Source organism: Phyllobates terribilis, unplaced genomic scaffold (assembly GCF_046119375.1).
Source record: "Phyllobates terribilis strain yellow unplaced genomic scaffold, ASM4611937v1 Scaffold_2__4_contigs__length_985480577, whole genome shotgun sequence".
In the NCBI taxonomy this organism is placed as follows: Eukaryota; Metazoa; Chordata; class Amphibia; order Anura; family Dendrobatidae; genus Phyllobates; species Phyllobates terribilis.
Genome location: NW_027362762.1, coordinates 165,409,441 through 165,421,546, shown reverse-complemented (window position 1 = coordinate 165,421,546; position 12,106 = coordinate 165,409,441). Strand labels below are relative to the sequence as shown.

The 12,106-nt window shown below is 39.5% G+C and overlaps 1 protein-coding gene across 1 annotated transcript in view; it reads left to right on the top strand.

Annotated features, from left to right (window-relative positions):
* Window positions 1-11,646, top strand: part of LOC141199519 (electroneutral sodium bicarbonate exchanger 1) — a 265,649-nt gene extending 254,003 nt beyond the window's left edge. The window contains exons 23-25 of the mRNA XM_073663223.1: window positions 512-612; window positions 1,964-2,065; window positions 2,594-11,646. Of these exons, the coding sequence (XP_073519324.1) occupies window positions 512-612; window positions 1,964-2,065; window positions 2,594-2,606 (216 nt within the window). The 3' untranslated portion in view covers window positions 2,607-11,646. The remainder of the gene's footprint in view (window positions 1-511; window positions 613-1,963; window positions 2,066-2,593) is intronic.
* Window positions 11,647-12,106: the final 460 nt, after the last annotated feature.

Below are 12,106 nucleotides of genomic sequence, written 5' to 3'. Positions count from 1 at the left end.
ACGTTTGGTACAAATAACTGCAACCCAGCCTCAAGCAAAACTGACTTAAAAAATTCCTATTGTGATAAATTCCCCCAATTTTTTTTTTTAAATAGGTACTACCCATTGCAACCAGCAGATGTCGCCATCGCATAATACAAGCTGTAAAGATTCAAGTAACTGTGTTCCTTCCTTTATTATGGTTCTAGCACAATGCTGTAACATTGTTCTTCCTTCTAAGTATTGTATATCGCTACCTGTAGATTCCCATACTTGCCCTGACCTAGATTTTTTTGGACTATGCCTATCCTGTCCAAAACCATCCACACAGATGAACTATGGGAATCTAGAGGAGCGGGTACAACGCTTTTGGACATGATGGGCACAGTAGCTTTGCCTTAATTGTAGTAATGTTACACATTGAAGTTATTTCTTAACTTCTCAACTAATCCCCATACATCTACGGTCCTATATTCCTAAATATGACGCATACATAATGCGCATCAGTAATTACCGGAAACTTTTTTTATAGGAAGCAGAGAAGATGTTGCAGGCTTCGGATGACAAAGGAATACAGCTTCCCTTAGAAACCAGAAAATTATTAGGCAGCCCTGGAAGAAACAATAATTCAAGGTAATCCAATACAACCCCCCCTCCTGCTCTGAGTGACAGTTATAGAAGGTCACTGGATAGATCATAGAGTTGCCACTTAAAGGGAATCCTTCCCCAGGTTTTTGTCATCTAATCTGAGAGCAGCATAATATAGAGACAGAGACCCTGATTCTAACGATGTGTCACTTACTGCGCTGCTGGCTGTAGTTTTAATAAAATCATTGTTTTATAAGTATGAGATTGTCAATAGCGGACTAGTAAACCTGCTGCCAGGGAGTCCTCCATATTCATGAGCTCTGTATAACCTCGCCCCCGCCACTGAGTGACAGATTTCAGTCTATGCACAGTGTACACAGAAAGCTGCCAATCACTGGTGTGGTCAGGTTTATCTGCAGCAGATAAAGCTATGATTTTATCAAAACTGCAGCAAACAGCTCAATAAGTGATGGATCTCTGGAATCAGGGTCTCTGGCCCTACAGCATTCTGCTGTCAGATGGGGTAGCAAAAATCTGGATTCCCTTTAAGAGCAGAGAGGAAAGATTGGTACATTCACACAGGTCAGATTTACCTTGGATAATACAACATCAAATATGATCCAAAATCTGCTAGAAAATCATCACTGCTTTGTTCTGATTTTGTTGTGCATTATCCACAGCTGACTCAAGCTGCTGAGCAAAAAAATCAGTATATTCACATTCTGCTGCTCCAGTATTGATGCTAGCCTAGTCCATACTGATCTCTGTACCGTGGTATCCAGCTCTGATGCAGCCACATGTTTCTACAAGTTATTGCTGGGCGCCAGGATATAGGTAGTTGTGGGGACCAAGGGTGTCGTAATGAAGGGCGTCAGAAGTTTATTATTTTTTTTTCAATTATTATTTATGATGGTTTATGCACTTGTGGATTTTGCTCTTTATTGTGGATTGTAACTTGCCATTAAACTCAATGAGGAAATTGGCATCAGCTGCGACAGCAATTGGCATTATCATAATTTAGGATTTAAAAATTCTCAAATCCCATTTATAGCTACTACACTCTGCTATAGTCTCAGCACTGACTCCGATGTCGATGGCCTCAGTGATTGGATGCAGCGGTCACACTGGTCGTCGTGACTTCACTGCCGCAGACTGTAAACAATAACTGGGAGCAGCATTAGAGGGCTGGCGGTGCAGTAGGAGAAGGGGAGTGCAACTGATTTTATTATTTTCACATAGCACTGGCCGATGTGGTGAAAAAAGTTGAAAAAAGGAAAACCTCTTTTTCCCTCTTTTTTTACCCATATAAAGTCATGATGGCAGAGGCAGGTAGCAGGTTCCACTCCCAAAGTAAAACATATTGATGTTCCCATTGCCTCGTGTGTTTCCTTTTTAGATGCGATCCTTCTGATATAAATATATCTGATGAGATGCCTAAAACTACTGTGTGGAAAGCTCTCAGCATGAACACTGAAAGCTCAAAGTCAAAGGAGAGAAGGTGAGAGAATCCTTGGATCCTTCATGTACCGTTGGGGGTATTAAAGTCTATATGAAGTATCTGGGCATGTTTACATGGACCGATGATGAGGATATTTGTGAATGCTCATTCATCTAATCATATCCATGTAAATGGGCCTTAGGGCAGAGACAGACTGCCGTATTTCTCGTGCGAGGATCGCATCATAAACCCACGCACTGGCTGTCTGCTCTCTTACCTGAGCTTTACAGGTGCATAGAAATCCATCACGCTGTCATGCTCAGGTCAGGAGAGGTGGCGGCCAGTTTGTTCAGTGCGATGTGATTATCACACGAGTTATACGGCAGTCTGTCTCTGCTCTTAAAATATGCATTTTATTCAGTTTAATTTTTTATGCTTTTTCATTTTTTTAAGCAGACTTTTTGATATTAGAAATGACCTCTGTACTGTATTCCTCCATCAGGATTGTCCTATTTTATATAAAATTACCACTTACATGATAATTAGTTTTGACTATTTCTAAACATTTAATTTCTGTTTTCTTTGCAGCATTTTTAAATAGATGTCTTGGCATGTGAAGGACAGTGCGATGACTCAGGGAAAGGCCAAGACCCAAATGTGGCATACAGTTCTTGAAAGGAGTTCCCCGTATTTTCTTCTCACGAAGGATCCATGTTAAAGCCATCAGATTTTTTTCTTATATAGATATATATAATTTTTCTAATTTATTTTCAGTGTGTGCTTTAACAAGCTGGTATCATGCAGTGCCATCAGAGCACATGTAAAGAGGGAGTCTCCGCCACTGCAATGTAGAACTGGCACTTTACATGGATTCAGTGAAAGCATGTCAAGAAGGATTCTGAGAATCTCGCAAGACCCCCTTACCCCTGTGTGGGGTACACTCAGACTGTATATTATCAATTCTAGTATTTGCCATCTAAAAGACAAGTTTTCCTATATACTGCTAGTACATGAGTATAGTCTAGGGCTTTGTAAAAAAAGGCGGTAATTGGCTGGTCGTCTTGTAAAATACAGGTTCACAACATGTAGACAGCAGATAGTGGCCTGACCTTGGTTTATGTACTCTGCTATAATCAATCAGTACACAGTTCTAATGGGATGTGCTTGTATATAGTTTGGTTGTCTATGATTTCTAGCATTTTTCTCATTCCGAGTCTGAAGCCTGAAGATATAGTAGTGTTGAATTTGTCATTAAATGGAACCTGTCATCACGAAGTTAGACCCCTAACTAAAGGCATGTTCATGAAGGCCCTTTAATGCTTATTAAATGCATACCTTTCTTGGAGTATTTAGTATGGAAATTGTAAAGCGATCCATCTCTGAAGCTTTAATCACAAGTGCAGTGGGCGGACAGTGCACCTCCAGCTCTTGCCTGTCTCATTTCCCTGCCCGCCTTCAGCCTTTCACTGACAGGTCACTGTTCTCTCTTCCCCTGTGAGATATTCTGCGCAGGCACCGAATTATTGCCCAGGGTTATCTCATCAGTCACAGTAAGCTCCTGATGATGTTGCGGAAGCCGACCTAACAATCTGCGCATGTGCCACCCCCTCTATAGAGATTATCCCGGGTGCTGATTTTGCATCTGCGCAGAATCACTGCCTGGAGTCGTCTCTTCCGTGGGGCAGCGCATGCGCAGATCGAGGAGTCTACTCTCGCTGGCGATTGGTGCATGTGCTGCCCCTTTGATCAGGGCAATGATTCAGCATCTTCGCACAATCTTGGGTACGGAAAGAGAGAAGAGTGACCTGTCAGTCAAAGACTCAAGGCCTGTGGCAGGCAGGAAGATGAGACAAACATTAGAGCTGGAAGTTCCCTGTCTGCCCACTGCATCAGTGATTAAACCTTCAGACATGGATTGTTCTTTGATTTCCAAACTAAATACCTTTAGTTAGGGGGCTAATTTCCTTATGGCAGATTTTTTTTTAGGGATGTTGTGCCATGATATTACAATGTATTTTATACCTGTGGTTTTACATAGGGCTGCAGATAATACTATACTACTATCCACTAGTTATTTTTTTCATGGGACTGTAAAGCAAACAAGCCTGTTATAGGGATAGGGGGGCTTGTTAAAAAGGAGTCCCCTTACTATTTTGAGGGTGATCCAGCAATTTTGGATTCAACGTATGCTACTACCTTATCTTTATCTTGGTGACGTCTCCAGAATATAAATGACAATTTCAGCCCTTCTGCATCTGAGCTTAGGCTAGTTACATCTTTGCAACCAATTTTTTTTTATTGCTGTGTTGATTAAAATCTTCTACTGTTTTGTGTGTACAGCTTCTTTGCAGTCCTATGGGTCTCCATGGTTACAGACCACTAGTACACATGGCGAGTAGTTTGCTCCTGCAGTCTTACTTTCCATCTATCTGTCGCCTTCTTCTTGCCAACCTAACAAACGTAAACTAGCAACAAGCGGAAGCAAAGCAAAGCGGGATTACAATGTCAGACTACACAGACTTTGTAGTCTGTAACCATGGAGACAAATAAGTCTGCATCGGGGCTGCAAATAAAAAACTTTAAGCAACAGAACATTGGAGCAATTTAAAAAAAAAAATTGTTACAAAGATGGCCATTACTTTTACATTTGACAGGTCGCTACTTTTATTTTAAACTGGTCCAGTAAATAATTAATTTTGCACCTTATTACAAAGTAATGGACTATATATATTTTTAATTTTGTGTGTGTCCCCCTTTTTATTTTCCCCTTTATTGACTTGGCAATAAGAGTGCAGAGACCAATGTTGTTTTTGTTGTTCACTTTTTTTTTTAAGCTATTTTTCCTAATATTTTATGTTCCTTTATCTTTACCCTGCATTTTAGGCATGTGGCAATGGTGTCCTGTAAATACATATCCTATTACCAGCATTAGCCGAGGGATTCTAGACAGAGATGAATATATATAATCCGCAGTTATTTGTCACAGGCTCTTGATGTTGTCTATGGCACATGCTTACGTGAATATCTGTGCATCTGTAGACCGTGTATAAATTGGATATCTGGCATCGTGTATCACTGTGGGTGAATTTCAACCTAAAGTTGTAGGCAAATGTGGCGGATGTTTAGCACTCACACAAGATGTTGTGATTTACAATTTCGGTGAAATCTAGATTTTTTTTTTTTATTCTAAGTAAAACTTCCTTGATTTTCACAGTATTTTTCTGTATGCAATAAGAGTTGATATAGCTTTGTTAAAATCATTTAAAGCAGGTTCAGGTGATCAGAGCTGTGAATCTAAACCATCACCACACCCATCATCTGCCAGTATTACACAGAATAATATCAATTAATTAAAAATGACATAAATGTCACCCTCTTTTATGCGGTTACGCCTGATCCCTCAGCGATGAGTCCCAGATATACAAGCTCCACCAACTGGACATGTAGTAGAAAACAGTCACAGAATGCAGAATAACTAAATAACAACAATTAATATCTATACCAATCAAATTTTGTTCAATGAAGGTTATCTTGAATTGCTTCTATTAAGTGGCAGCTCTCTTCTGTATTTGCTATCAATTAAAGGGAATGTGTCTTCAGAAAATGACATTGTTTAAATCAGGTTCTTTATGTTAAATGTATTTTTTTTTCTATATCACGACCTAGATTAAAAAAAAATAATAAAGAAATTTAGCCATTTTCACACTGCCATTAAAAGGAGTGGTCCACAACACATATTAATTTTCACCCTAAATGCCTTTCTATTTAATGGCAGAATTTAATCTATTTTCTAATATACTTTAATTAAAAAGTCCCTACCATTCCCTGACTATACTTACTGTTTTCTTTATTTTTCTTACTACTTCCTTTTTGATGACACTACATTTCAGAAACACAGTTCATGCTGGAATACCTAAACAAAGCATCATCAACAGTGACCGCAGCCTCTGCCCCCTCCCTGGAACAAAGCGTCATCAGTGTCCTCCGGGGCTGAGCTAGTCCCTGCTCTACTGAGCATGCGTTGGTTGTCAATTCCGACGCATGCTCAGTAGATTCTTGTCATTGTGCAATTCGCACAGTGACAGTGTGCTCTCTCGCTGGCTCTGATCAGAAGTGACGAGCCGGCAAGAGAGTGCACTGTCAGTGCACGTTGCAAAAAGAATACCCGGCGCACAGAGACCAGCGCTGCCCCCACAATTGTCTGTCTTGCAAAGTCTAGTATAATGCCTTGTGGGCAGTGTGAAAATGGCATTTTCTTCATGTGTATATATATGTATATTTATATATTGATGCAGAAAAGTAAAAGAAAACATCATTAAATAATACACTTAATTTTAATAGGTTATTTTCTGATGCCACGTTCCCTTTATTTTTATTTTTATTTTTTTTTGTATGCCATTTACATATGGATTTGTAAATATGTACTTGTATTTTTATTACTCAACTTGGTTTGTGACAGTTTACTACTGTTATATTTTTAGTTGATGTTCTAAGTAACAAACAATATAAGGTGAAGTTGCTTGACTATGTTTGGTAATTATTTATTTTCTGTACATTAACATCCTATACCTCCCAATAACCTTATTTTTGTGAGACTGTCCCTGGAACTGGGTCACAGCAGGGGCAGAGCTGGTGCAAATACACACTAGCAGACTAACTTGTTAATCGGATCAAGGGCAGGGCTCAAACTTTCACACAATTTTTGATTCAAGTGTTGACATGTAAAAGAACTATTAAAAAAGGACATCAGTATCATACACTAGTTGGGATATATTAGTGGGTGTAAATGCATCCAGTAAACAACCATCTAAAGTAGTAAGCAAGGGAACTTAAAAGATATCATGTTCTGGTTCTGTGAAGTCACACATGGAATATCACACGATCTTCAGTCAGTCTGAAGCTCTGAAAGGGATTATGAGGTGCAATCTGACACTAGTTTCTAAATTAAGTGTAAAGATGTGCCCTTTTCTCTTGGCTTGAGATATCTTGCAGTGAGTGGTGCAAGATGATCAACTTTTCATTTGATTTTGTGATACTGTGTCAGGAGATGATTATGTTATATCCCTTTTCTGTGTATGGCCACCCAGTGGTTAGGATGTGAGTTGCAGTCTATCGAGGATTTAATATCATGAGAGTTTAAAACCTATAAAGAGTATATAAAACTTTTATAAAAATGTTTAACATTTTTGTCTCCTTTATTGCGAGCAGATTGGTGGGGGTCTGCTTCCTGAGACCCCCCACTAATCACTCAAAACGCCCTGTGAAGTGCGCAGCTCAATAGACAGAAGCGCACCGCTGCTTGAGTGCGCACAGAGTAGAGCGCGGATTCAATAGCAAGCTTGAAGCTTATGCTGTCTACTGAATCCATAACTCCACTCTGTGAGCGTGCGCAGGCACCAGCTCATGTCTCCTAAGCTGTTCAGCTTGCATGGGGTGTTTTGAACGATAGGTTTGGGTCTTAGAACGCAGACCCCCACTTATCTGCTTGCAATTTTTTATATTTTTTGTCCTCTTCAATAGTATCAAAGGTTTAGTTGCTCTTTAAAGAAGAAGTCTCTGTAATTTTTTTTCCCCCAAACCTCCTTATTATGTATGTGATGCAGTGGAAGTGTATTATTGTACTTACTGATTGCAGTCTTCACCAATTTCCACTGATGCTCCAGATCTCTTATGGCCCACATGACCTGAAAATAGACTGGCAGAATACCAAAGGAGGTTAATGTGTGGAGCGAAAGTTGCTTTCTCAATTTAAGTCTATGTAACCTCATTTTGGTTCACATAAACTTAAATTGAAAAAAAAAGCACCGCCTCACACATTGCGAGCTGGCAAAGCTCTAGAGCAGAGGTCCCCAACCTGTCTGACCTTGAGAGCCACATTCAGCTCTGAGAGCGGGTGACGAGCAACATCCAGCTCCTGCAGCACTCACAATAGTGACACCCAGAGCCCCCTATTACTGGTATAATGACAGCCAAAGCTTTTCCACTGAAGTGACACCAAGGCAGTATACCAAGCTCCAGGGTTTCCTATCTTACCCCCATTCAGATCTGCGCCGGCTACACACAAGTCACCATCTAGAGTTCTGCTCTTAATAGCTGTTTGCTAGACCTGGTACTAATATACCAAGGTGGCAGACAGCCGCGAGCCACACATCACGGGCCCACGAGCCACATGTGGTTCTCAAGCTACAGGTTGGGGACTGCTCTAGAGCTTGTGTGGGTCAGACGAGGACTGATGAAGACAGTGATTGGTAAGATTTTTCATGCATCACATACATAATTAGGAGGGTTTAGGGTAGAAAAACTTACTGAGATTCCTTTAATAAAATTGACAGAAAGGTAAGGGTGGACACATCTGTGTGTCCTGATCCTTTTCAGTGCTACCGACTGCCTGAGAGAGATCATACGGCACCAGACATAGCTTCATACAATACAAAAATGCCTTGTTCTCAGCCCCCCTGATTGGCATTTAAGGGGCAGCTTGGTGGATGAAATTACACTCTTAATTATTACTCTGTTACGGTGTCACACTGATGTCTTTCTTTTAATTGGTTTGTCATATTGACATTTTCTTATTAAAAAGAACTTGTCATCTTACAGTATATATGCAGTCTGATCTGTGGACAGTGTAGAGAAGGAGAAGCTGAGCAGAGTGATATATAGGTTTGTTGGAAAAGATTCAGTATAACCTGTATTTTATTCATTGAAATCCTTTGTACTTGTATGAAAATAAGTCCAGTGGGCGGTCCTACCAGCTCTCTCCATGCACAGCGATACAGGAAAGACTGAAGCACCCAATAGGACCGCCCACTGGACTCATATACAGATAAACACCAATGAATAAAATGCAAGTTTTACTGAAACTGTTCCCCAAAAAGGTGTAAATATATCTGATCTGCTCCATCTGCCTGCAGATCTGGTACCATTTTCAGTATGACAGGTTACAGGTTCCCTTTTAAGGCAGTGACCTCCAACCAATCAGCGGCTGTGAGGGCATGCTGGTAATTTTAGTTTCCCAATAGTTTGATACAATTGCTTTAAAGAGGACTTGTCACTTGCCATGAATGTTATTTTTTCTCCTTATTCTGGCCTTGTTTTCTTTTGCTTCTCTGTGTTCCTGAAATATGGCTCTATCTTCCCTGTATATAAATCTAGTCTTTTTGGTCTAGTGAGCTTAGTCCTCAATTCCTCTCTATGTGAGTCTTATTGAGACCAGATTTTTAAAAAGGGGAGAATTTATCTTTTGTTCCGGAGCCTCTCCCGGAATGAAGGGGCGCAGGAACAAATGATAAACACGCCAAATTCAGGAGAAGAGCAGCATTTATACCAGGTAAAATAATTTGATATTTATGACAAGTGAGTAGAATACTTATCTCCAGTAAAGGTCTCCTATGATTAAGTATGCTTGGGCAAGCACAGATCTCATGTCTAGTTCCCAAATCCATTCCAAATTTAAAAATAAATTAAGAATAGTCTTTTAAGTTACTTTTTTGTAAAACACCCCATTACTGTGAACAATACTCAATAATCCATTACTTTTTTTTTAACAGCCCTTCAAATTTCTTCAGCATGTAATATTTGGGTAAGCTTTAGCTCACTGGAACAAACAACTCTATTAGATAGACGTAGAATATACCAAGAAGAATTTTGTTTTTCTCCTTATGTTAAGAGTGGCTGGATAGGGATGATGGGACTTTAGGCCGACATCCTGTGTAGCATACATTAGGTCATTTTTCCAAAGTATCAGCAATATTACAATTATATTATTTCATGTCATCATAAATTTCAAACTTTGTTAAGTTATAGGGTGAATAAATATGGATCAAGATTTGAAATCTATGTTTATTGATACCAGTGTTGGAAAGTAATATATTCACTCACAACACAGAACGTTGAACTCTGAGGAACCTTTCCTCTTCTCCTGATGGGTGCCCTGTTCCCTCTTGACATTAGTAGCCAAGTATGATTAAACACTAAATTGTCTCCACACATCTTTTATATTAAATCACTACTCAATCTTCTTGAGCTGAGCTCTGTGAAGTGAACTTGAGGCCCTTTGCCTACCAAAGCCACTATGAAATACAAAACCCTTCTCGCTCAGATCTAGACATCCATGTCAAGGCAGGTCTTTCTCCCACTCCCCACAAGATTACCTCTTCACTCGAGCAGGTTGGTGGTCCCTTAATAAGGAAGGAATACAAATATGGTGCTGGCACAATGAGCGTTTCTTCCTTAACCACTAGTAGAAATATAGATTATTTTGTTTTAGAGATAATGAAATATATTTATTTTGTTTTAAAGACTGTAGAAACAATTCTTGTTGTGAGTGATGTAAAAGCAATGTGTTTTTTTAAATTCTACTTTTCCCATGAGGTGTTGGTAAGATGCAGATATGTGCTTTTTAGCCATTCTTCTCCAAACACTGTGTCTACTCATAGCTGAACAACCAGGTTACATAATGAGGCATTATATACTACAGTCATGTTTGATCATGGTTAGTAGTTAGTCCTTTTCTCTCTCTTGAAATTAGTCCACTATGGTTGGCCTTTTATACATAGACTAAATGTAAATCTATCCATCATCTCCAGCTGAAGAGTCAGAAGTGTTTAAGCTGAAAGGCCACCATCAATCCTTCTACAAGATGTCTCCAGAGAACCTAACCCTATATTGGATTGTAGACCAAACAATAGATGTTCTAAGTTCTTCTACATGTTAAAACAACTTTTCTGAACCTGGTTGCTCTTCTGTGTCTCACTCATTCTTAGCAAGTGATTGTGGTTGTGTCTTCCACTGTCTAAGTTTTGTCGGAGTTGGGTATAACTGTTGTTTTCCTTGAGTAAAAGTAAAAAAAACAAAAGAAAAAAACATGTATGTAATGTACCATCTGTTGGTGTAATGTGAAGAGACAAATCCTTAACAAAATATTGCAGTGATTTCGGTGTGTATGATTATTGCAGTAGTTGTCTCCGTATAATAATATATTATACTTGTTTCCTATGTGTGTGACAATCAGAAATGTTGTTTCACTTTGGGCAGGTTCTAGGTTACCAGCAAAGCACATATGTGATGACTGTGTATAGACTTGACAGGCTTTAAAATAATTGTATAATACAGTACAGTAGACTTTCTATTTTATTGTTCTGTGTATTGTTCTTGGTGTAATGAAGACAGAAAAATGTCTACAGTAGTTTATAATCTCAGCTAATACAAGAAGAACTATCTGTATGTGGAATAAATGGTCAATCTAGATCATTTTAGTAGACCTGTAAAATTCTTTGCAACTAATGGGTGGCACTGAATACTTAATTTTGTTTAATACTTAAATTATTTGAGAAAGTCCATGACAACAGCCACCACCTGACTCCACCGTTTCATAAGAAGACAGAGAATTAATCAAGAGTCAACCCGGACATCAGTCTCGTGCCAGCTGAAGAACATCCCTTTCCTTAGTGGGTTGTTTGCAGACATTGACCTTCACAATGAAGACTTCTTGAGGTGGTTGTCATGTGGGAGACCAATATATATACAGTATATAGGTTCGGGATTTGTCTCTTCAACACTACTTGCATACACTGTGTACTTTAGTTGAGGGTACATATTATAAAATGATTGGCAACATTTAATAAATAGACAAAACTTGAAAATGTGTGGCTTTTTTATTTGGCAGCAAAACAGTTATTCAGTACTTGGACTTATAAGCAGTGATGAATTTGATTTATCTTTATTAGTGTTGAGCGAGTGTACTCGCCCGAGCATCTCACTACTCGGGATGTTCGACGAGCACCGAGCATTTTCGAGTTACTCGGGCAGGAGCTCGGGTCTCCACCCTGCATGTTTGACGCTCTTTACAGAGCGAATGAACATGCAGGGATTGCCAGCCAGTCACTGTAATGCTGCAGCCATGTTGGTTGTGGGCATTACAGTGATTGGCTGGCTGCACAGCGTCACCTCGAGTATTTAAAACCGGGCGCTGCCATCTTGGACACAGTCGCTCTGGATCAGAAAGTGTTGGGAGAGTGCTGCTGAGCTAGGGGGAGATTTATACTGCGAAATAGGTAGTGTAGGGTCTCTAAAGTCTGCAAAATCAAACAAACAGTCCTTCTG